The sequence below is a fragment of the Aotus nancymaae genome, unplaced genomic scaffold (assembly GCF_030222135.1).
Source record: "Aotus nancymaae isolate 86718 unplaced genomic scaffold, 86718_ANA_hifiasm-v0.15.2.pri h1tg000016l, whole genome shotgun sequence".
Taxonomy (NCBI): Eukaryota; Metazoa; Chordata; class Mammalia; order Primates; family Aotidae; genus Aotus; species Aotus nancymaae.
The window spans coordinates 35,222,060-35,247,523 of NW_026988428.1; the positions used below are offsets into that span (position 1 = coordinate 35,222,060).

A 25,464-nucleotide genomic window follows, 5' to 3' on the forward strand; every position below is an offset into this window, starting at 1 on the left:
CAATTCTCCTGCATCAGCCTCCCAAGTAGCTGGGACTACAGGTGTCCATCACCATGCCCAGCTAATTTTTGTATTTTTAGTAGAGACAGGGTTTCACCATGTTGGCCAGGCTGGCCTCAAACTCCTGACCTCATGATCTGCCTTCCTCGGCCTCCCAAAGTGCTGGGATTACAGGCATGAGCCACCACACCCAGCCCAAAATTAATTTTTTTTCTAATGGATCAAGAGCTGTGAAGGCCAGAGTGCCTAGGGCTCCTGAAATTCATGATGTAGCCCTGATCTTCCAGCTTCTGCACCCATTGCTCCCTCACTCAGACCCACTGTGGCTACATGTCCTCTGTGGCTTTGCTCCTGCTGGGCTGCTGCCTGTGTGACATCTCTGCTTATTGAGCCCTTCCCATCTGAAGACTCATCCTCTGAGGTCTTAGGTCAAACACAGCCATCTTTATGAGGACTTACCTGCTTCCCTCAGTGGAAGGAATTGCTCCTTCTAACTCATCCAGCACCTCTTGGAGCATCTCTACGCTTGCCGTGATTTTCCTGCGTTTAGCGTGAGTTCCACGGGGAGAGGACCTAGTCTCATGCCTCACGTCTCCACGTGCTCGACACAATACACAGGCTAGATTTAGGGCCAGAGAATGTTTGGGGACACGGGACAATGGCTGTAATCGAACTTTTCAGATGTGTGTGGTTCTTCATAGCCCAAATCAACAGATTCAGCTAAGGGACAACACAGGCAAGAGGAACACAACACCAGTTTCCTTTAGCAATGCCAGAAAACCTTTATTTCCTCCGATACTGCTCGTCCAACTCTCTTCTCTTTCCGGGAACTTTTCCCCTTCCCTACTCCAGGTCGTACCCTGGCCACTCTCTCCTTTCCTTTTGGCTGGCCTACCCAAGAATGTCTCCTGTATAGGGTCCAGAAGGCTCTCAGGGACTTGGGAGGGCTCCTGCAGGATTGAGTTGTGTGGGAACAAGAGGCAGCTGTGGTCCCATAGCACCCTCATGTGGCGACAGCCTGCTATTGAAAGTCAAAAGAAGCCTTCCCGGATGGAATTTTCATCCTCTGCGCAGACAGACTCTTCTTGCAGCAAAAGAGCCATATGCAGTGGGGTCTGCTCCCCATCGGGGCTTCACGTGGGCCCAGCAGTGGATCAGCCTTCCAGGCACACTGAACTCTGCACACTCTTCCTGCCGCCTCAGGCTTTCTAAGACCCTCCTGAGCCTTATCGGAGTCCTTACTCTCAGGGCTGCTGACACCTTGCTGGGTGACCTTGGACAGATTCACTTATCTGGACTCAGTTTCAGAATATGAAAATGATAGGGTTGGGCTACACGATTTTCACGTTGTGCTTCCAGACCTTTAGAAGTTAGGGGTGGGAGGCACTGCCTGTCCCTCTCCCAATTTCACTCACACTACTTTGCTTTTTATCTACCTTTTACGTAGGGCTTTGAAAAAAAGGGTCTGGATAAACTTGAGAATCACCGGCTCCAGGAGCTTTCTTTTAACATTAACATCCCAGGAGTCCTAAGTGTGCTCTCTCCACAATGGCTACCTGGCTCTGTTTTTCTTTTTCTTTTTGGAGACAGGGTTTCGCTCTTGTTGCCCAGGCTGGAGTGCAGTGGTGCCATTTTGGCTCACTGCAACCTCTGCCTCTTGGGTTCAAGCAATTCTCCTGCCTCAGCCTCCCGAGTAGCTGGGATTACGGGCATGCGCCAACACACCAGGCTAATTTTTATATTTTTAGTAGATATGGGGTTTCACCATGTTGGCCAGGCTGGTCTTGCCCAACCTCAGGTGATCTGCCTGCCTCCGCTTCCCAAAGTGCTGGGATTACAGGTGTGAGCCACCGTGCCCAGCCCTGGCTCTGTTTTTCTAGGCTCTATGGAGGCCACCCAGCTAGAAATGATCAGAATGGAGGAAGAGGGAACGGAAAGGCTGGTGGTAAGTGGTCTAGTGTTCTTGTGGTACAGTGGAAGGAGCCCTGGCTCAGTGCTGAAGAGCGAGCCTGTCTTGGCTCCAGCCATCTGCTAGCTATGAGACTACAGACAAGCCCCTTTACCTCTCTGTGTCTCAGTTTTCTTATCTGTAAAATGGGCACACTGGTTTCTGTCCTGTCTTTCTCACAGATTATTGTACAGATAAAGTAAGATAAAGGACACCTGTCAGAGAGCTATCTGTAAACAGTTCTATAAACATCAGGTAATATTAGCAAGGGAGGCTCACTTAGACTTCTAATCTGTCTGTTAGAATATACTTTTTTTTTTTTGAGATGGAGTTTTGCTCTTGTTGCCCAGACTGGAGTGCAATGGCGTGGTCTTGGCTCACTGGAACCTCTGCTCCCGAGTTCAAGCAATTCTTCTGCCTCAGCCTCCCAAGTAGCTGGGATTACAGGTACCTGCCACCACACCCAGCTACTTTTTGTATTTTTAGTAGACACAGAGCTTCACCATGTAGTCCACGCTGGTCTCAAACTCCTGACCTCAGGTGATCCGCCCACCTGGGCCTCCCAAAGAACTAGGATTACAGGTATGAGCCACCGTGCCTGGCCAGAATATACCACTTCACTGGACTCTGCAGGTACTCTGGATGATCAAGGAATTGGGACATGGCTGCAGAAGTATTTTTCCATTTTTTTTTTTTTTTTTTTTGAGACAGAGTCTCACCTGTTGCCCAGGCCGGAGTGCAGTGACATGATCAAGACTCACTGCAGCTTCAACCTCCCGGGTTCAAGCAATCCTCCCACCTCAGCCTCCTGAGTAGCAGGGACAACAGGCATAAGCCACCATGCCCAGCTGTTTTTTTGGGGGGTGGGTAGCGATGGGGTCCTCACTATGTTGCTCAAGCCATTCTCTCACCTTGTCTTCACAAAGTGCTAGGATTTCTGGTGTGAGCCACCGTGCCCAGCCTGAAGTACGTTTCTTGAGCTCAGCATTGCTGCCCTGGACCCTCCTCCAGTTGCCTTCCCTGCTTTGGAAGCCTCTGTTTCTAGGACAGAAGGAAAACCCTGGGCTAAATATATGTCCTAATGGTCTCTTCTGTCGGTGTGAAGGAAAGAAAATGGGCCCAGTGTTGTTGCAAGGAGTAGGAAGGTCCTGCCTCGCCACTCAGTGGGCTTAGAAGTCCATCTTTAAGGCCTCCAGAGAAGCTGGTGATCAGGTTCCCAGACATCAGCAATCCTGTTTCCTGAGGGGCTTGTGGGGGCTCTTTCTGGGGATGATCTGGGTCCTAGACAAAGAGCCACAACTGATGGGGGTCCCTGGGATTGCAGGGGGCCATGGCTGGCTTTTTGTCCTGGGATGTCAGGCAGGTACCAGATCCTGAGTTCCTGATGAGCTGATCCTAAAAGATGACAGAGCAAAGGGTCAATCTGGGCCACAGACTCTAACAATGCTACCGGGGACAATGTAAGGGGGTGCAATTGATGAAAGGCCAAGGGAACCCCACAAAGCAAAAAGAGGACACTTCCCTATTTCTTTCTTGCCATCTCATGAGATGAATTCCTGAATTCCCACCTCTATCTGGTGCCAAATCCCCATCCCCAGCTTCAGCCTCAGTGGAGAAAATGGTGAAAGACAAGACCATGGGCTGAGAAAACAATGCTTTCAGGCACCCCCCTGCTGAGAGATGGCCAAGCTCAAAGACCCAGGGCCACTGCTCCACCTCCAGTGTTCTGCCTTGGATTATGTTTAGACTGCTCCCTTCCCTGCAGCCTCAAGGTTAGGGTTCTCTTTCCTTTTTTTTTTTGAGACGGAGTCTCGCTCTGTCACCAGGCTGGTGTGCAGTGGTGATCTTGGCTCACTGCAACCCCCACCTCTCGAGTTCAAGTGATTCTCCTGCCTCAGCCTCCCAAGTAGCTGGGATTACAGGCGCACGCCACCATGCCCAGCTAATTTTTGTATTTTTAGTAGAGATGGGGTTTCACCATGTTTGCCAGGACAGTCTTGATCTCTTGACCTTGTGATTCACCCACCTCGGCCTCCCAAAGTGCTGGGATTAAAGTGTGAGCCACTACGCCCGGCCAGGTTCCTCTTTCCTAGACTGGGGTGGAGTAGGGAGGCTCACTAGGGTTGAGCTCAGCATGGTGGCGATTGCATGGCATATCCCAGAGCAGTGCGGTTTAACGGAAAGAGCCCGTGCTTTCAAGTCAGATCCATCTGGGGCTGAATCCCAGGTCTGCCATTTATTAGTGATGGGTCTTGGCCCGGACACAGACATGCTAGGCTTCCTCCGGCTCCAGCTTATCTGCAGAAATGGGGACACTTCCTGTTTGGAAAGAGCCTCTGAAACATCAATCAGACCCAGGTATGTAAGTGCCTAGCTTTGAGTCTGGGACACAGAGGACAAACAGGAACCATGAATGACTCTTCACCTTCATCTAATTGGGTTCAGCCTAAAAATGCTTGAGCCATGGCAGAGCTAACCACGAACCATAACCTCTGACCCCATCTTTACATTAGTCATCACCACATACCCTTTAAGCCCCAAGAACCCTGCCTGTGGCCATGCCCACACTCACCTACCTTATACATTGCTCTACTCTACCCCATCGCGTCTCAGGAAGAAAATACAGAGGGGCCAATATGGCCTCAAGTTCTTTTTTTCTTTTTTTTTTTTAACCCCTGTCTTGCTGTCACTCAAGCTGGAGTGCAGTGGCGGGACTGGCTCACTGCAACCTCCGCCTCCCAGGTTCAGGCAATTCTCCTACCTCAGCCTCCCGAATAGCTGGGAATACAGGTGCACAACCCCATACCCAACTAATTTTTGTATTATTAGTAGAGACAGGGTTTCACCATGTTGGCTAGGCTGTTCTCAAACTCCTGACCTCGTGATCCGCCTGCCTCGGCCTCCCAAAGTGCTGGGATTATAGGCGTGACCCACCACGCCCGGCCTCAAGTTCTTGATTCTGAGCTTTATGGACACCGACTCACCTGGGTCAATTCCCATTCCTCGTCCTTGGGAACCTGGCTATTCTTGCCAGTGAAGTGACAGTTCCTCAGGCCCAGAGCACCCTTGCTGGCATGTAGACACAGCTGCTTTGCGATGTTGTGACGAAGGTCCCTCTGAGTCGTGTACTCAAAGTACTGGAAATCAAGACAAGAGAAGCAAGTGGAGAGTTTGGCCCCAACCTTGCAACACCACCTGCCCTGAGCTGTCAACCATGCATGGTCTCCTGGGGAGGAGAGTAAATGTGAGGCCATGCTAAGACTTGACTCATTTATGTGCTGCCTTCAGGATTGTTACCATATCAGGGTTATACTGGAATAATAGCTTTTATATATATATATATATATATATATTTCTTTTTTATGAGATGGGGTCTTGCAATGTTGCCCAGGCTGGTCTCGAACTCCTGCACTCAAGTGATCTTCCCACCTTGGCCTCCCAAAGTGCTAGGATTACAGGTGTGAGCCACTGTACCTGACTAATATATTTTCTTTCTTTCTTTCTTTTTTTTTTTTTTTTGAGAGAGGGTCTTGCTCTGTTGCTTAGGCTAGAGTGCAGCGGCATGATCATAGCTCACTGCAACCTCGAATTCCTTTGTTCAAGCAATCCTCCCACATCAGCTTCCTGAGTAGCTGAGACTGCAGGTGTGTGGCACCACACCCAGCTAATCTAAAAAAAAATTTTTTTATAGAGATGGAGTGTCTTGTGTTACCCAGGCAGGTCTCAAACTCCTAGGCTCAAGTGATCCACCCTCCTCAACCTCCCAAAGTGTTGGGATTACAAGTGTGAGCCACCGTGCCTGATCACATTTCCTTTAAATTAGATTAAAATTAAATTTAACTTAGACTCATTTTAAGTAACATCTGTGAAATCATGTGATATGCTTGTACTATTTTTGCTACGAAATTACTATTAAAATAAAAAATGTTCTCCAACGCACCACCAGAAATCATCTTGCAGGCCAGTGGTACAGGAAACTGCTCTAGAATGACTGTCTTCACCTGCATACACCAGCGGGCTTGTTCAGCATCCCACACCACTCCTTTCCCTGCTCCGGCGGTTTTTAGTGCCTCTCACTTACTAGATGCTGGCATTCTGTGTAGATTGAGGGGTAGGGGATGAGGAAGTTGCTAGTTATGCCTCAGGGAAGTGCTGGGGCATGGGGTAAGTTTCCAGGGTGCCAGGTAACTGAGATGTCACTAGGTGGTTGTTTTGGGGGCACTGCGATGTGGTAGGATCAGAGTGGTAGCTTCTGGGCAGAGGATGCATTGAAGATAGAAGTTGAGCATAGGTGATGGGGTGTGCTCAAACATTTTCGATCCTCACCCCTAAATGTACCCCGGCGGCTGGCCTCCTCCAGCAAGCCTCCTCTGATGAGCAACCCTCCCTCCCATCCCCTTCTCACACCCAGCACCGATGCCTCATTCTCTCTGGACGTCCCTTCTTCAGACCTTGTGTGTGTTATGCCTTCTCCTCTGACTGGAAGCTTCCTGAGGGCAGGGATGGTACCTCTTTCCCACAAGTCCTCAGGAAAGGACTCTTGAGGGTAGAGAAAGGGAGCCAGTGAAGAGAGGAGATGCTCTGGAGATGGGTGGGCTGCATACCTGGTTGCCACCAAGGCCGTGGCAGGAGTACATGATAAGGGGCTTCCCCCCGCGGTTGTTCTCACCCACATCTAGGCATTGGTTGGTACCGAGGTTCTTGATCTGCAGAAGGGTGAGCAGAGAGGGGAAGCAGGATGGCACAGTCAGAGGGTTCCTCATTTGTGGTATGGGGCCCCACTGGAACTAATTCCAGTCAACTGTAACAAATTTGCATGGGTGGATTTCCCCTCTGTCATTTCTCTCCTCTGCATTAATCCACATGCCTGGAGCTAACAGCAAAGTGAGCTGCAGAGCCCGAGGCTGGAAAGGGCAGGACTGGACACCTCTGTGGGGCAAGCGGGGAATCTCCCAGGATGCCAGGTTCCTGGAAGAAGCCCTTAGCATGCGGGAGTTTCCTTATAAGCAGTGGTTCTCAAAGTGTGGGCCCTGGACCAGCAGCCTCACCTGGAGACTTGTGAGAAATGCAGGTTTTCAGATCTCCCCCAAGTCCTTCTGAATCAGGAACTTTGGGGATGGGCCCTAGGGTTTTACTGCACCTCCCTGGTAATTCTAACGCATGCTAATGTTTCATGACCACTGCTTGTGGGTGTTTTTCCCCTTTATAAGGTTTTTTGCTATCTCTAGAAGCCCCAACATGGCCTCTCAGTCCTCCTCCTGGATAAAGGAGGGTGCAGGGTAAAAGTCAGTTCTTGTTTGTCATCCGTTCATGGGGTCAGTGGTCGTGAACTTCTCCAAGGGGTGCTGTGGTGATGGGCAGACAGGTTGGTTCTCAGGACTTACGGCACCATAGAAGGTGGGCGTCAGGTCAGGAACAAACATCTCTGGGTAGACATTGTGCAGGTACCAGGAAAAGTTGTGACAGTGCAGTTGTTCCCTCAGCTGCAGTCGTTCCGAAATGTCACCGAAGGATTTCTGTCAACCAAGCCAGCCCCCTAAGGATCAGTTCCACTAGTCTTTCTGTATTTTTTTTTGAGACAGAGTCTCACCTTGTTACCCAGGCTGGAGTGCAGTGGCGTGATCTCGGCTCACTGCAACCTTCCCCTCCTGGGTTCAAGCGATTCTCCTGCCTCAGCCTCCCTAGTAGCTGGGATTACAGGCACCCACCGCCACACTTGGCTAATTTTTGTATTTTTAGTAGAGACAGGGTTTCACCACGTTGGTCAGGCTGATCTCGCACTCCTGACCCCAGGTGACTCACCTGTCTTTGCCTCCCAAAGTGCTGGGATTACAGGCTCGAGTCACCGCGCCCGGCCAGTTCCACCAGTCTTTGATTTTCCTGTCTGGGCTGAAGTAGCGCAGACAGCATGGAGCACCTGGGGCTACTGTCTCTCATGCTCATTCGCCCTCAGGACCTATAGAAGTTACTGGCCCAGCCTCACATCCAATCCCAACCCTACCTTAGCTTTGGGGTCCCCTGCTTATCAGTCCATCTCCTGTGACTCCGCAGACAATTATGTCCCATTCCCCAGTGCCCAAGCTCTCAGAGCCATTTATCCTGTAAGAGGAATGGCTCCCTCAAATCTCTTTTCCCTCCCTTCCCCTAAAGGATGCAGAGACTCTATATGTAGGGACAACATTCTCTAGCTTTTGAAACCTTTGTGCCCTGTGGCCTTCTCCTGGGCTCTAGCTCACATGGCCCTGAGGATGAAGGGAGGCGCCTTATAGCAGATGGTAGAGATGGCGTGGGCCTCAGCCATTAGACCCATGAACAGGGTTTGGGCCTAATGACCCAGACCTCTGAGATGACCTCAGAGAGGTCATCTAAACCTGTCCAAGAACCATTTCCTCTCACCTCTTGGGCCATCTTTGCTGCCTGCAGATTTCTCCTATAGAAAATCTTCTTGTAGCTGTCCATCCAGACCTCTGCCAGGCGCACTTGATTTCGAGCAATGACATTGGTGCCCTTGGGGAAGGTGTGGGGGCTCTTGGTCCGGAACACATGGCCTACAACAGAGCAGGGGATGATCTCCAGCTGGCCCCCACACTGCCACACCTGATGAAAGGAGACAGGATGAGGCCTTCAGCGGGCTGGGTGGGACAGTCTCCCTCCAAGCAGCTTGATTCTATTTCCAGGACACTGGACCCCACGTTCAAGGACTTGCTCTCTCTCCCTGGAAAAAAGGACACTGACCAGGCTTCTTCCTAGGCCATGACTACACAATCCCAGGCTTTCTGATGACTCACTCTGACTTGAGCAAAGGGAGACTGCTGGGTCCTATGTTTATCAGAGCCCACTTTAGGGAAAAGCCTGCTGGTTAATTTTTGTCACCTGTGCCTGTATACCTACTCTGCGCTCTGATCACTTGGCTCTTTGACCCAGAAATGTGAGTCTATCAGCCTGCTCAGGTGTTACTGGAAACTCAAGCTCTCTCAAACCAGAGCATCAGAGTGTTAATAGCAAGGATAATCGGCTGCTAGATGGCCAGTGGTGGCCACCTGGGCCCTAAGCACACTGGCTGCCTAGCAGAGTGAACGGAGGTCACAGGCTCACTGAGGACCCTAGGATTGCGCTACTGGGAGTTGGGGTGACTGGCAGGTGACCCCTCTCTATGCTGGTGGGTTGGCTGAAGACATCTCTCCCACTGATTTCTTCTCTTGGGTTTAGATGGGAAGCTATGTTGTTAGCAACAGAAATACATCATCGTTTCAGTAACAGTAGGCATCAATTATGTGCTTTAATACACCTCAGGCACTGTGAGAAGTGACTTCATAAATGAGCTCATCTGCTTACTACTTTTCCACAGCGTGGGGATTGGCGTAGGTTTCATGGAGAGGCAATCCTTTCTTCCTGACCTAATCCTGATTTGCATAATTCCTGTAATATCTCAGACTTCTGGGGTCCACCAGAGTTGGGGCCACCATCTTCTCTGACCGTTATGAAGGGCTTGTTGAGCATAGGTAGGGAAACTTCAAAAGTTACCAGGGCATGTGTCCTTTGAACTGGGAAAGGGAGCCTGATTTTTCCAGAAAAAGGATGATGACTGATAACTGAGAAGTTTCTTTTTTTCTTGCCCTAGTTGTGAACATACTGACCTGTTTCCATCTTCACCCTAACCCTTTTCCCACAGACATTGTGAAAGAATCCCTAGTCCCCAGATGTCCCGTCCTCATTACCCCTATTATTCCTTCCCTCTGAGAAGTTGTGTCCAGTAATTTGTTTTGAGCTGTCCAAGCTGATTGCCCAAGCCCTACTGCCATAGACAGGGAGGGGAGCAGAAAAGAGGTAGAGCCACGTCGGGAAGTAGCCCCCTTTCCAGTTCAGTTCCAGATGGGATAGCTCTGATGCCACCGCTGCCTGAGAGACGCTTCTCAAGCTGTCCCCTGGGATGTTGTGGTTTTCCCCGAAGCCCTCTTCACTCTCACCCGGAAGGACATTTCCACGTTCTCCCCTCCCCAGATCTCCATCTGATTATCATAGGTACCGATGTGCTCAAAGTAGGACTTGGAGATGGAGAAGAGGCCACCAGCAAACGTCGGGGATCTGGAGAGACAGAGGGAGAAGCGTGTGCGTCTTATGGGAGAGGAGGAGCAGTGCCTGATAGAGAAAGCTGTTTGTGGACTCCCCTCCTCACCCACCTCCTCCTCCTTTCCTCTTTCTCAGGACGTGCAGCCCCTTGTCCACTAACTCACTCATCATTTAGATTTTACTGTGTCCTCTTCCCCTTTTAGGACCAGGCCAAGGAAATATGTAATTATCCTCTAAAAGGTACTCATTCATTCATTCAACCAAGGATGCACGAAACCCTGGCCACTGCATCCTGTGCTACATGGTGGACACACAGAATAGAGAAAGACCCCAGTCCCCCAGAGCTCAGTCTAGTTGCCGAGGTTAAAGGTACCATTAATTACTTTTTGGCAGCAAAGTGCCTGGAGTCCAGGAGATACTCAACTTTCAAAGGCTGTGTGGAATTGTTTTTGAAAATAGGCAGGATTCAAACCATGAATGAATGAATATTATCAGCTGGGCTGACTTCATTCTGTTTCAGGGTCCTGGCCTTTCAGGGACTATAAAGCCACAGTTTTAGTAGGCACCTAGCCACGGTGATTTATACTGCATGAGAAACTTTAGATTTGGGGAGAAGTTGCCAGTTGCTCCTGGCAACAGTGGGAAGTCAGGTGAGATCAAGCTCCATTTGGGCTATAGGGAACATTTAGAAGATTATAAAAAGTCCTGGCTTTCAGACAAAGGCAGGGAAGTGTGGACTCAAGAAAAATTGACAAAAACATCTAATTCCTAGAATTTCAATACCAGGTTGCTCCTAAGAAGGACTGGGCTAAGCGTTAGGTAAGTATAAGCGAGATGGAATGCCGGGGTGGGGCCGGGGAGACAGGGCCAGGAGCATAGTCATCAGCTGTTGGCGTCTGTGTCTGGGCCAGGCTGGCATGGCTAGGGCTTTGCTGCCCTCAGTGGGCGGCTTCATGTGGTACAACCACGCAGAGAGGTACGGAAACCTCTGTAACCCCAGAACCTATCCAGGCGCCTTACACACAGCTGGGGCTCCATCACTGTTCATTCGGCTGATCCATTGAGGTGACTACCCAGGAGCCTGACCCTGGTGTTACCCTGTGGTTGCTCTTGTCTCCCCAAAGTTGGCTCCTGCAGTCACTTTCTGGAAGGAATTTCAGCTGGGGAACCCTCGTGCTCAGGCTGGCTTCCTGTCACTGGTTCTGGCCTCTCCCAGTGGTCCTAAACCAGCCCAAATAGCACCCTGAGAGGCTCAGGGAGTGCTGGAACTGCAGAGGAGCACTTGGAAGCCAACCTGCTTCCTCCTCCACAGGCCCTGAGTCCTGTTCTTTGAGAGGGTCTCCCAGACCGAGAAGCCACTGATGGATTAGCTGTGAGGACAAACCCTGCATGGGAAGCTTCACTGTAAATTCACAACCACAGGCAACCCTAGTAAACACCCTGTCTGTCCTGGCCTACCCGAGGGTCCCCTGGGTCCTCTGCAGCTCCTCTTAGGCTCTGGTTGGATTGAGATGGGAGGCCGGGAGGGGACTGTCAGCAGTCCTCCTGGGGGGACGCTACGTGAAGAGCCTCGGCAAGCCATGCGCACTACTGGGACATGTGGGTCAGGGAGCAGATTCATTCCTCAAACACTGGAGCTTTGTCTTCCAGTCGTGTGGGCCTTGGACATCGAAGCCTGTGACGTCAGTGAGGGTGGGGGCCAGGTGCCCTCTCTCTGACTGTGCTGCTGTGTGCTTGGTCACTGGCTTGGTGGTGGGGGTGGGGATCTGCTGCTGTGCACACCAAACAAAAGGCATCTATGAAACAAGCGTGGGGTCAGTGAGAAGTTCCAATTTCTTTTTTCTCTTTTGCCTTTTCCTTTCCTTCTCTCCTTCTCATGGAGACAGAGCGGCTGGCTGTTCTGGATCCGGGGGATTTCTCCCTGTGGCATTCATCTGAGTTCCTTTCTACTAGGACTCTGAGCAGGTGTCTTTTTCTTTTCTTTTTCTTTTTTAAGAGGTAGGGTCTTGCTATGCTGCCCAGGGCTCAAGAAATCCACCGAATCTACCTCAGCCTCTCATCCAGCTAGGATTACAGGTGTGGGCCACTGTGTCTGGCATGGGCAGCATTTTTTAGGATTCTGGGCACGTGGAGAGGAAGAAGCACTAATCCTTTCCACCTTTCAAACCTTCCCTCTTATCTCTGGCTACTGTATCTCCAACCTCTGCTTCCCTCCATCCCTGATGTATATTCAGTTGACCCTTAAGCACCCTGGCCAGTCTAGGATAACAACGGCACGAATAATCCCAAACCACAGGCTATGCTAAAAGTCACTCCTCAACTTGGTTTGTCTGAGACAACTGTTAATAAACTTACAGGCCAGGCATGGTGGCTCACACCTGTAATCCCAGCACTTTGAGAGGTCGAGGTGGGTGGATCACCTGAGGTCAGGAGTTCAAGACCAGCCTGGCCAACATAGCAAAACCCCGTCTCTACTAAAAATACAAAAATTAGGCAGGCGTGGTGGCATGCACCTGTAGTCTCAGCTACTCAGAAGGCTGAGACAGGAGAATCGATTGAACCTGGGAGGCGGAGGTTGGAGTGAGCTGAGATCACGCCATTGTACTCTAGTCTGGGTGACAGAGTAAGACTCCATCTAAAAAAAAAACCAAAACAAAAAACCCTAAAACTTATGGTCTCCAATAACATCAACAGGCAGCGTGGAGAGGGGAGGACAGGGTGGGTATAAAAGGGGAAGGTGAGTCCAGTGGGCATTAAACAGTGGGCTGGCTTCCAACTGTCTACACTACAGCCCAAGGGCTGGCATACCAGAGCCTGAGGGCAAAATCTGGCCTTGCTGCCTGTTTTTAGAAGCCTCTGGGGCAAAAAATTATTTTTATATTTTTTAATGTTTGTAAAAAAATAAAAAATAAATAAAACAAAGAAAAATATGCAGCAAACAATACGTGGCTGGCAAAGCCCAAAATATTTCTCATCTGGCCCTTCACCAAAGTTCAGGGCATCTGTGACAAACTTCACGCTACAGAAAACGTGTCTATTTTCTTTCTTTCTTTTTTTTTTTTGAGATGGAATTTTGCTCTTGTCTAGAGTGCAATGGTGCCATCTCAGCTTACTGCAACCTCTGCTTCCCACATTCAAGCAATTCTCCTGCCTCAGCCTCCTGAGTAGTTGGGATTACAGGCGCCCGCCACCACGCTCGGCTAATTTTTTGTATATTTAGTAGAGACGGGGTTTTTTTTTTTTTTTTTTGAGACAGAATCTCACTCCGTCACCAAGCGCCAGGCTGGAGTGCAATAGTGCCATCTCATCTCATTGCAACTTCCACCTCCCAGGTTCAAGCAATTCTCCTGCCTCAGCCTCCTGAGTAGCTGGGATTACAGGCGCCCACCAACACGCTCAGCAAATTTTGTGTATATTTAGTAGAGATGGGGTTTTAACATGTTGGCCAGGCTGGTTTCGAACTCCTGACCTCAGGTGATCCACCCGCCTTGGCCTCCCAAAGCGTTGGGAGTACAGGCGTGAGCCATCCTGCCCAGCCTCTATTTTCTTATAGTATATTCTCAGTCTTTACAAAGACAGTGACCTGGGGGCACACACGACCCCCTCTTATTACAGAGACTATTCCACAATGGCCTCCATCACAGCTCCTGCCCCATTTGCAAGCACCGGCCATGTCCTTTTCTGTGTAGGGAGGAATAAACTAGATAAAGAATGTAAAGCCCAGTTCAGTGCCTGGCACACGGTAAGTGGTGAATAAGAGCAAACTGTCATGGGTGAGGCCGTGCAGTGCCACAGTTAGGGCTAGACAGGCCGGGAAGGGTGTCCTTGCTCACTGTTGCTAGCTGCATGATCTTAGGTCAGTGTTTATCACTATGAGCCTTAGAGTTCTCACTTGTAAACCAGGTTCATCACTGTACCTACTTCATAGGGAGTGAGGATGAAATACAGTATGTCAAGTACTTGACAGAGCACCTAACAAATGTTGATATGAGATGGCACAGGTTCCTGGAATGGGGTAGGACTGGGGCCAGGCTGGGGGCTCACCAGGCTGCGGTCCTTACTTGATGGGGTAGGTCTCATCCTTGCGCCTCTGCTTCTCATGTGGAGGAAGCGTTTCCCAGCCAAAGGTCAGGCTCCAGTCAAAGTTGCCTCGGCTATGGACTCTGCCCCTCTGGACGGGCTTGGCGAACTCGAAAGTATTAAGGTCAATGGTGACGATGTCTGGGCTCACCACCACCGTCTTGTCCTCAGCGATTCGAGCCAGGAGGGGCTCCAGCCAGCCGTGGAAGCACTCACCTGCAGGTCCCAACCAGGAGGCAGCAGTCAGCGTCCTACCTACAGCTGAGCCCAATCCACATCCTGGGAGGGAACGCCTATGAGGGTAAGAGACCTTCCACCTACTCCTGGGTTACAGGCAGAGAAGGACAGCAAGCCTCACAGTGCAGGGAGCACACAGATTTCCTAAAACCTTCCTACCACCCCGCTACCACCAAAGGCGGAGGCAGCTTTGGCAGGGAGAATGGAGGTCTCGGGAGTAGCGTGGTCCACTCAGATGACTCAAAAGCATAGGGAAGCCCTGGATTGTATCTTCAGAGTTCCAGCCTGCCCATTGGATCAGCCCTCCTGTGGATTTCAGAAGAGAGTGCTCCCTCTCCCAGGGGCATCTGCATGTCAAGCTTCAGCCCCAATTGTAGAATAATTATCTCTTTCTTTTGTCTAGCTCTTTGAGATTTTCAGCCAGCTTCTGCATATGTTACTTCATGTGGTGCTGAGAGTAATAGTTCTGTTGGGTAAGGTTAGTATCCTCATTCCTATTTTACCAATGAGGAAACTGAGGCTGATGGTGGCAGGGTCAGAATGTAAACTGAGAATTCCGACTCCAAGTCTAGAGCTTTCCCTGATATATATCACCACTCTTAGGGAAAAGACTTCACTCCCCATAGCAGTGGGGCAGTGTTTTGGTTTTGGGCAACAGGGAGGCCTTCCTGGCTCCATGTGGCCCTATAAGAAAGCCCTAAACAAGCCAGTTCTCAGTCCTAACAGGAGGCCTCTCCAAGGGGCCGAGCTCAGAACAAGGTGCAGATGGGGAGGGCAGGGGAGGGATGAGTGTCTCAGGCCCCAGAGCACACTTCCAGTGATTTTGGGGTCACCAGTTGTTTTAGGGCTGTTTGTGCCTCTTGATGAAACATCCTTGGGATTGGGGTGAGAAAGGGGTAGATGAAGCTGGAGTGAGTCCCAAGCCTCCTTTGCTCCTGCCGCAGCCCCAGCTCATTCTGGCAGGGAGGGAGCCTCCAGGTTACACCCAGGCTGGCACCTTGGTACTCACAGTGGGCATCCAGGAACGTGAGCACCTCCGCCTGTGCCACGCTGGCTCCCAGCAGCCGGGCGGTGATCAGCCCCTTCCGCTCCTCCTGCCGCACCACCCTCACCACCTGCAGCTGCTTAATGTACTGCTCCAGCTTCTCCTTTAAGTGCTCTGGAAGGGACAGCGTCATTGTGGCCAGTCCATCACTTTGTTGGATACCCAATCCCCTGTGGGCACCAACCCAGGGACTCTCAGGCCTCCAGCAGGCCTGAATTTTAACCCTCCCACACCTGTTGCACTGAGCCATTCCACAGAAGCCGGAGCTGGGGAAGGAAGTGAACAGGGAACATGGGGAAGGGAAGAAAGGAGTGTGGCCTGTGGTCAAACCCGCCTCACCAGAGCACTGGCTCTGCAGTGCTGGATCCCATGCCTGGGCACCTCGGCACCCTCTCTAATGTCAGGGACAGCACCTTAGAGTTATGTTTGTGTGGTCACACATCAAGTACAAACTTTTTTTTTTCTTTTCTTTTTTTTGGAGACAGGGTCTTGCTTTGTCGCCCAGGCTAGAGTTCAGTGGCGTGATCTCGGCTCACTGCAACCTCCACCTTCTGGGCTCAAGCAATTCTCCTGCCTCAGCCTCCCGAGTAGCTGGGATTACAGGCGCACGCAGCCACTCACGGCTAACTTTTATATTTTTAGTAGAGACGGCATTTCACCATGTTGGCCGGGCTGGTCTTAAACTCCTGGCCTCAAGTGATTCACCTGCCTTAGCCTCCCAAAGTTCTGGGATTACAGGCATGAGCCACTGCACCTGGCCCAAGTACAAACTTCTGACGGAGACTCTCAGATGCCTCCCTCAGTCTCTCCACCCTCAGCCACCATCTTCCACAGCTGTGATTCCGCAGCTCCATTGCACTGTTTTCCAATGTCTAGGATTCCCTGTCTCCCAGGCTCTTCACAGTAACCATACACAAATGGTGACTCACTCCTTGCTTGCTGGATCAGCAGCAGGATGTCTGACTCTAATTCCCTCTGTAACCTCCTCTGCAGATAGAATTCTTTAAGGTGAAAACATGCCCAGCAGCTTTTTAATTACATTAAGAAAACACTTGCACCCAGCGCCTACCATGGGCCAGGTACAGTGGAAAGCCCAGCCAGCTTGATTATCTGTCCTAAGGAACAAGCCACCCAAAAGAAAGGTTGACTAGGAAAAGGGCAATTCCAGGGTGGGTGATCTGTGATCTAACAGAGGAAGTGGCGGGCTGTAGGTCCCACACAAGGGCCAACTCTCCTGGATTTGAGGAGCGGGAAAGTTTTTTGAAGGGAAAATGTCTCTACTGAGACCTCCAGCTCCTTTCAAAGAGGGATTTACTTTATGGCCTTGTAATTTAGTCTGAAATCCTCAGAGCATTAACAATAGCTCTATTCTGGCTGGGCGCAGTGGCTCACTCCTGTAATCCCAGCACTTTGGGAGGCTGAGGCAGGCGGATCACTTGAGCCCAGGAATTTGAGACCAGCCTGGCCAACATGGTGAGACCCTGACTCTATTAAAAATACAAAAATTAGGCTGGGCGTGGTGGCTCAAGCCTGTAATCCCAGCACTTTGGGAGGCTGAGGTGGGCAGATCACCTGAGGTCTGTAGTTCAAGACCAGCCTGACCAACATGGAGAAACCCATCTCCACTAAAAATACAAAATTAGCCAGGCGTGGTGGCACATGCCTGTAATCCCAGCTACTCAGGAGGCTGAGGCAGGAGAATCACTTAAACCCGAGAGGCAGAGGTTGTGGTGAGCTGAGATCACGCCATTGCACTCTAGCCTGGGCAACAAAAGCCAAACTCCATCTCAAAAAAAAAAAATTAGCCACGTGTGGTGGTGCACACCTGTAAACCCAGCTACTTGGGAGGCTGAGGCAGGAGAACTACTTGAACCCAGGAGGCAGAGGCTACAGTGAGCTGAGATCGTGCCACTGCACTCCAGCCTGAGTGACAAAGCGAGACTCATCTCAAAACAAAAAAACAAAAACCAAACCAACAATAGCTCTATTCTGAAACAGTCCATCTCGAAACAGACCGTATTCCAAATGTTGCTATGTTTTACTAACTGCCATCTTGGTTTATCTCTGCCATGGTTCTGTTCTCTGCAGAATGACGTTGCCTGCAGTTTCAGATGTGGGGGACAGATGTGACAATTGTGAGTGTGTCCTTTCCCTTTTGGACCGTGGGATCAGCCCAGAGCTTGGGCCTTGCTCTGAATGCTGCATTCTACAAACTGCAGGTCCTGAAATCAAGCAGCTTAGGGGTTGCATACAATTGATCTCTTGCAAATGCATGCACACATGCACACGATAACCCGGCACTGAGCTGGAGTGTGCACCCGTGTGGGTGAGGCAGGTGTCTTCATGGTGACTTCCTCATTTAATCTTCCTTATTTAATCTTTTTTCTTTTTTTGGAGACAGAGTCTTACTCCATCACCCAGGCTGGAGTGCAGTGGCACAATCTCGACTCACCGCAACTTCTGCCTCCTGTGTTCAAGCGATTCTCCTGCCTCAGCCTCCAGAGTAGCTGGGATTACAGGTGTCCGCCACCATGCCTGGCTAATTTTTTGTGGAGATGGGGTTTCACCATGTTGGCCAGGCTGGTCTCAAACTCCTGACCTCAAGTGATCTGCCCACCTCAGCCTCCCAAAGTGCTGGGATTACAGGTGTGAGCCACCGTACCTGGCCAGCTTTTTGCTTCTTCGATCCTACTGCATAGACAGGGGATCCCAACAAGGTGTTCTTTTATAAATGGATTCTTCAGGGGGTCATCCGAGGAGGGGGCTGTATCTCACTCCAGGAATGGAGTGAGAGATAAGGAATGGCCTCCTTATCTCTGGAGGCCAGAACCTCAGGATTAAAAATTAGCCTCATGAGGCAGCCTCAGCCCAGCACTCACTCTGCAAACGTCTGCCAATATGCTGCCAGGTGCCAGATGCTGTTCTGGGCAGGGAGGGGCCCGGTCTGGGTCCTGCCCTCTGAGACTCCTAGGGCACCTGCGGCCCCCAGTGCTGGGCCTGACAGGAAGGAGGGAGGCAGCCCAGGCTCCTCAGCGCGGCTGCTGTTTCCCTGAGAGCTAGCTCTGCTCTGCTCACAGGAAGTTCACGGTAGTGGAGATAACCCAGGGACAAAACGTCATAGGAAGTGGGTTTTGTGGTGAGAGACAGTGAAGCACTGAGCTGTGAACCTCAGGGGGCCCCCGAGCACTACAAAGCCTTTCTCCCACGCCTTCCTTCCAGTCTGGCACAGCCAGACCCAGGGATTCTCAGCCCAAGAGGCTCCCAGTCTCTGGCCTCAAGCTCTTCTGGGGAGACAACTCCCCTCAGAAATGCCTCTTGTGACAGTCCTCCACCTGTGCCACCCCAGGATCTACTGGGCAGACCCAGAACCGAGGACACCAGAGCTGAGCATGCCTGCATCAGTGAGCCCAGACACACTCTCATGTACCCCCCACCGGTGACAGCCTTCCAACTTAAGTTCAATACCTCACTACCCCAACCCAGCTTCACTCCTCACAACTCAAGTCCACAGGACCCCAGGACCCCAGCACAGACACCACACTCAGTCCCATGATCTGAAATATCAACTACATGCAGATGGCCCCCGGGGCTTCCTTCCTGACCTTGCCATCTTCACTTGGATATGGAACAAAACAGAAAATTCAACATATGCCCAAAACGAGCTCTGGATTTCCCCCACAAATCTGCCCCCCAGCCTCCCTCATGTCAGTGCCCGGTGCCAGCATCCCTCCCGCTGCTCTAACCTGGGAGTCGTGCTAGATTCCCCTCTTCTCCCCTTCTACAATCAGCACATCTGCAGGTACTGTCAGCTCTCTCTCTCCATCCCCACGGTCACTGCAGCAACCATGTCTGCTGCTCTCCTGCTTTCTATACCACTGTCCTCAATCTATTCTTGACATGGCAGCTACTATGAGAAGCAGAATTCTCTCAAAATCATATATCTACTCTGTGAGCCCAGGCGTGGTGGCTCACACCTGTTAATCCTAGCACTTTGGGAGGCCGAGGTGGGCAGATCAAGAGGTCAGGAGATCGAGACCATCCTGGCTACCACGGTGAAACCCAATCTCTACTAAAAATACGAAAAATTAGCCGGGTGTGGTGGTGGGCACCTGTAGTCCCAGCTACTCGGAAGGCTGAGACAGGAGAATTGCTTGAACCTGGGAGGCGGAGGTTGTGGTGAGCCGAGATTGTGCCACTGCACTCCAGCCTGGTCAACAGAGCAAGACTCTTTCTCAAAAAAAATAATAAATAATAAATAAATAAATAAAAATGGCTCATGCCTGTAATCCCAGCACTTTGGGAGGCTGAGCTGGGTGGATCATGAGGTCAGGAGTTCAAGACCAGACTGGCCCACATGGTGAAACCCCACCTCTAGTAAAAAATACAAAAATTAGCTGGGCATGGTGGCTCGTGCCTGTAATCCCAGCTACTTGGGAGGCTGAGATAGGAGAATTGTTTGAAGCAGGACCAGGGAGGCGGAGGTGGCAGTGAGCCGAGATTGCGCCACTGCACTTCAGCCTGGGCTACAGAGCAAGACTTCATCTAAATAAATAAATTAAATTAAAATTAAAAGAAAAACAAAAAATAAAAACAATAATTCTGGAGCTGGGTAGTGGTGATGGCTGCACAATAACATGAATGCATTTAAAATCAATAAACTGTGCACTTAAATGGTGAAGATGATACATTTTATATCATGTGCCTTTTACTACATACACACGTGAAAAATCCAAACACTGCCCATGGCTTACAGAGGTCTCACAATTAAGTCCCGCCGACCTTTTAAAAATTTTTTTATTTTGCTGGCATGGCGGCTCAGGCCTGTAATCACAGTACTTCAGGAGGCCGAGGTGGGTGTATCACCTGAGGTCAGGAGTTTGAGACCAGCCTGGCCAACATGGTAAAACCCCCTCTCTACTAAAAATACAAAAAATTAGCCGGGTGTGGTGATGGGCACCTGTAATCCCAGCTACTTGGGAGGCTGAGGCAGGATAATCCCTTGAATCAGGAGGCAGAGCTTGCAGTGAGCCAAGATCGCGCTATTGCACTTTAACCTGGGTGACAAGAGTGAAACTCCGTCTCATAAATAAATAAATAAATTTTTATTTTATTTGTTTAATTAGTTAATTAATTTATTTATTGAGACAGCGTGGAGAATTTGTGTTTCGCCCGCCGCAGCCTCCCAAAGTGCTGGGATTACAGGCCTGAGCCACCGTGCCTGGCCTGCTGGCCTCCTTACATCCATTCCACCAGCACTCTTTCAGCTCAGTCGCTCACTGTGTTTAAGCCACACTGCCTTTTTCTGCCTCATTAACAAGTCAAGCGTCAGGCCTCTTTGTCGGCTGCTCCCTTTGTGGAGAGCACTAAGAATAGCCTTTCCTGGCTACTCCGACAAGAGCTCCCTAATTACTCACTCACTAGCCCATTCGCCTACATTCTTTTCTTTTTTTCCCTCTAATTTAGTTAAGCTACTGGAGTGTGCCAGACGGGGAGGGACCCTGGATGCAGACTTAGCTGCTCAGGAATGAGGTCTGTGCCCTGCTTCTGACTCAGAGGTGGGGAAGAAAAAGCCACCCAGCTCAGCATGGGGCCTCCTCCCCCAACAGTATCAAACACCTTGAGACTCACTATCATGGGGCTGCTGCTGGGTGCCTGGAGAGGAGGACAGAGAGCAGGGACATTGTATTTCAGCAGAGACACAGACCTGTTTGTGTGTGTGTGTAATGAGAGCTGGTTAATCTGCTCAAACAGTCAAACGCGTAGGAAATTTTATCCCGCTGTGGACAGCACAGATTTCTGACCATGAACCTGAGGGTTTTTTCATTTCCTCACTGAACTGAATGTTGCTTAAAGTATCTCTAGAGTCTGAAAGCCTTCTGGGTAGGGTTGTTTATCCTAGGGTCCACAAATTCCCTGGAATTACATGCAAAAATGTGGATGTTGCATACTGTTGTGGGCAGTGGTGTATACTATTCTAGGGATTTTAACAGATTCTCAAAGAAGGCCAGGACCCCCCCACCCCCCGCCACCAACACACACCAAACAAACAAACAAAACCAACTAGCTTAGGTTTTTCAGGCAGGCGATTGTTTTGTTTTTGTTTTTGAGACAGGGTGTCACTCTGTCACCCATGCTGAGTACAGTGGCGTGATCAGGGCTCACTGCAGTCTTGACCTCCTGAGCTCAGGTGAGCCTCCTACCTCAGCCTCTCAAGTAGCTGGGACCACAGGTGCATGCCACCATGCCCAGATAATTTTTTATTTTTTGTAGAGACAGGGTCTTCTCTCTCCTAACACCTCAGGAAGGACATGTTTGCTTCTGCTTCTGCCACGATTATAAGTTTCCTGAGGTCTCCCCAGCCCTGCAGAACTGTGAGTCAATTAAACCTCTTTCCTTTATAAATGACCTTAGGTATGTCCTTATAGCAGCATGAGAATGGACTAATACACTCCAGTATAAGGGATTCAGGTGAAAGAGCTTCCAAAGGATGGGGAGCATAGGACTGGGAGGAGAAAGATAACGAAAGAACCCAGTTTGAGAGGAAAGACTGCTGATATGCTTGCTCCCATTCCACACACCCATTCCATTGCTACAAAGATTCCCTAGAGACCACTGCCAAGCTCCTCCCATCTCTGCCAAACTCTTCACCCTTCCCTTTCCAGAGCCTAATCTATACATTCCTTGTCCACTAGATCCTGTCATCGCATCCCTGATACTTGCTTGCCTTGATTTATTTATTTATTTTTTTAGAGACTGGGTCTCACTCAGTTGCCTAGGCTGGAGTGCAGTGGTGCAGTCAAGGCTCACTGCAGTCTCAACCTCCTGGGCTCAAGCCTCTCACCTCAGCCTTCCAAGTAGCTGGGACCACAGGCACATGCCAATGTGCCCAGCTAACTCTTCTATTTTTTGTAGAGACGCTACATTGCCCAGGCTGGTCTCAAACTCCTGGCCTCAAGCAATCCTCCTGCTGGGGCCTCCCAAAGTTCTGGGATTACAGGCATGAGCTACTGTGCTTAGCCTATTTTACTTTATTTTGTATCTTTTTTTAGAGACAGGGTCTCACTCTGTCATCCATGCTGGAGTGCGGTGGTGTAATCACAGCTCACCACAGCCTCGACCTCCTGGGCTCAAGTGATCCTTCCACCTCAGCCTCCCAAGTAGCTGGGACTACAGACACATACCACCATGCCTGCTAATTTTTTACCTTTTCTAGAGATGGGATTTTGTTATGTTGCCCAGGCTGGTCTTGCCTTGCTTTGTAATTGCTGCCAAGTATCTGTCTTCCCTGGGAAGATGTGAGCTTCCTGAAGAAATGAACTCAACAGAGCTCACACTCAGCCCTTTCTTCCACTCCCTTCCATAGCCCTAGTCCTCTTTTCAGCCTAACCTAGAGGCAGGAGGGAGGCTAGGGGAAGGCAAGGACAGGCAGCAGCTCTACTGGAGTGGGTGCCCTCACTATTGGGAGTTTGAGCACAGGAGGTCAACCTGGGAGAGCCCCAGACACCACATGCCTCCTGTGAGGAGGGCTCAGCTTAGGAAGACTCCCAACCTAAAGGTGCCTCAGTCCCACAGCCTTTCCTAGTTCTAGCCCCATCATCTCCTACTCTCAAGTGAGTATAAGAGCTTCCTCTCCAGACTGTGAGTCTTCTGCCTCTCTTCCTGCTGATTATCCTCCTCCAAAGCTGCCATCCTTCTCAAATGAGGTCACAATTTCAATGACTCCTCCTTACTTTTTTTTTTGAGACGGAGTCTCACTCTGTCGCCCAGGCTGGAGTATAGTGGCACAATCTTGGCTCACTGCAACCTCCACCTCCTGGATTCAAGCGATTCTCCTGCCTTGGCCTCCTGAGTAGCTGGGATTACAGGTATGTACCACCACACCCAGCTAATTTTTGTAGTTTTAGTAGAAGTGGGGTTTTACCATGTTGGTCAGGCTGGTCTCGAACTCCTGACCTCGTGATCCGCCTGCCTTGGCCTCCCAAAGTGCTGAGATTACAGGTGTGAGCCACCGCGCCCGGCTTCTTTTTAAATAAAAGCTTTTAGCATGGCATGAATGTCAATTCAATAATTTTTTTTGAGACAGGGTCGCACTCTGTCTCAGCGTCCCAAGTAACTGGGACTATAGGCACATGCCACCATGCTGGGTTAATTTTTGTAATTTTTATAGAGACAAGGTCTTGCCATGTTGCCCAGGCCGTCTCCAACTTCTGGGCTCAAGTGATCCACCCACCTTGGCCTCCCAAAGTGCTGGGATTATAGGCGTGAGCCACTGTTCCCAGCCAATTTAACATCTTTTAAGTCTCATTTCCTATAACAAACCTAAGCTTCAGCCACACCAGATCTCTTTAGCAAACGGATTCATGTCTTTAGGACTGTGCTTATGCTGTTCTCTTGTGGGAATGCCCTTCATCCACTCTTCTCTCCTAGACACTCATCCTTTAAGGCCCAGCTCCAATCTGGCCTCTGCTGAGGACCAGCCCTAGCCACACCAGGCAGAAATAGCACCTCTTGGCTACTCCAAGGTGCATTGTTCCCATACTATGAATAAAATGGAATACATGCTTGTAGTCCTCTCACTTGATGCCAGCCACTCTGTGGCACATGAATCTCATTTATGACCTATATCAGATCCCTCACCCACCATGTAAGGGAGTCAACTGTTCTTTTTTTTTTTTTTTTTTTGAGATGGAATCTTTCTCTGTAGCCCAGGCTGGAGTGCAGTGGTGCGATCTCAGCTCACTACAACCTCCACCTCTCAGTTTAAGTGATTCTCCTGCCTCAGCCTCCTGAGTACCTGGGACTACAGGCACATGCTGCCATGCCTGGCTAATTTTTGTATTTTTAATAGAGATGGGGTTTCACCATGTTGGCCAGGCCGGTCTTGAACTCCTGGGCTCAAGTGATCTGTCCAGCTCAGCCTCCCATAGTGCTGGAATTACAGGCATGAACCACCACGCCTGGCCTTTTTTTTTTTTTTTTTGAGATGGAGTTTCACTCTGTTGCCCAGGCTGGAATGCAGTGGTGCAATCTCGGCTCACTGCAGCCTACACCTCCTGGGTTCAGGAGATTCTCGTGCCTCAGCCTCTCAAGTAGCTGGGTCTACAGGTGCACACCATCATACACAGCTAATTATTGTTTGTATTTTGGGTAGAAATGGGGTTTCACCATGTTGGCTAGGAGTCTCAAACTCCTGACCTCAAGTGATTTGCCTGCTTCAGACTCCCAAACTGCTGAGATTATAGGCTTGAGCCACCGTGCCCAGCCTGCCCTCATTTTTTTAAGAGGAAACAGGTTTAGGGAGGGCAAATGCTTGTCCAAGGTCACAGAGCTAGGAAGGGTCAGAGCTGGGATCTGAATTCCTGGGTGTTGGACTCTGCAGTCCATGCCCTCACACCTGTTACAGGTGCATCATAGCCACAGCAGTGTGGCTGGTGTTGTAAGAGGTCTTCTGACCTATGGGGGTTGTTAGTATTTTTAGGGCAGGATCTGTCTCATTTGTCATGTCACATTCAGCTCGCTCTTCCACTCCCTTCCACAGCCCTAGTCCTCTTTTCAGCCTAACCTAGAGGGAGGAGGGAGGCTGGGGGAAGGCAAGGACAGGCAGCAGCTCTGCTGGAGTGGGTGCCCTCACTATTGGGAGTTTGAGCACAGGAGGTCAACCTGGGAGAGCCCCAGACACCACATGCCCCTCTGCCTGGGGCAGATGAAACATGAGACAGATCCCCTCTGCCTGGGTCAGAGCCAGGCACATAGTACTCAGTAGATGTTTGTGGAATTGAAGGCTGGAAGTTTGGTGAGCAATCCCACTTAGGCAAAAATGGCTGATGGGGGAGTCTTCAAGAGCAGCAGAGTGGACGGCAGGTAGGAAACAGAGGTGAAGGCCTGTTCCTACCTTCTGCCCCAGCTCTCCCAGCATTTCTGAGTTAGGGTGGGCCTTGGCAGCATTCAGGGAGTCTTGAAGCCAAAGCTGAAAAGCCCTTGGAGCTCTTTGGCTGAGGCGCAAAGGAAGCATGGGCTATCTGTCCCCGACCTGATTTCTTCCTGCTCCTGGCCTTTATGATGAGCTGTGATGCCAGGCAGTGGG

The 25,464-nt window shown here is 50.4% G+C and overlaps 1 protein-coding gene across 3 annotated transcripts in view; it reads right to left on the reverse strand.

Annotated features, from left to right (window-relative positions):
• Positions 1-516: 516 nt before the first annotated feature.
• GALNT6 (polypeptide N-acetylgalactosaminyltransferase 6) overlaps positions 517-25,464 on the reverse strand; it is a 41,036-nt gene continuing 16,088 nt past the window's right edge. For 2 of the 3 annotated variants that reach the window (XM_012450228.2, XM_012450229.2), the window contains exons 5-12: positions 15,345-15,494; positions 14,080-14,314; positions 9,916-10,033; positions 8,345-8,545; positions 7,333-7,464; positions 6,553-6,654; positions 4,933-5,085; positions 3,364-4,246 (exon numbers count right to left, since the gene is read on the reverse strand). In XM_012450228.2, the coding sequence (XP_012305651.2) occupies positions 4,013-4,246; positions 4,933-5,085; positions 6,553-6,654; positions 7,333-7,464; positions 8,345-8,545; positions 9,916-10,033; positions 14,080-14,314; positions 15,345-15,494 (1,325 nt within the window). In that variant the 3' untranslated portion in view covers positions 3,364-4,012. Of the gene's footprint in view, positions 3,344-3,363; positions 4,247-4,932; positions 5,086-6,552; positions 6,655-7,332; positions 7,465-8,344; positions 8,546-9,915; positions 10,034-14,079; positions 14,315-15,344; positions 15,495-25,464 lie in introns of those variants that run through there. The other variant, XM_012450230.2, reaches the window with a different exon arrangement.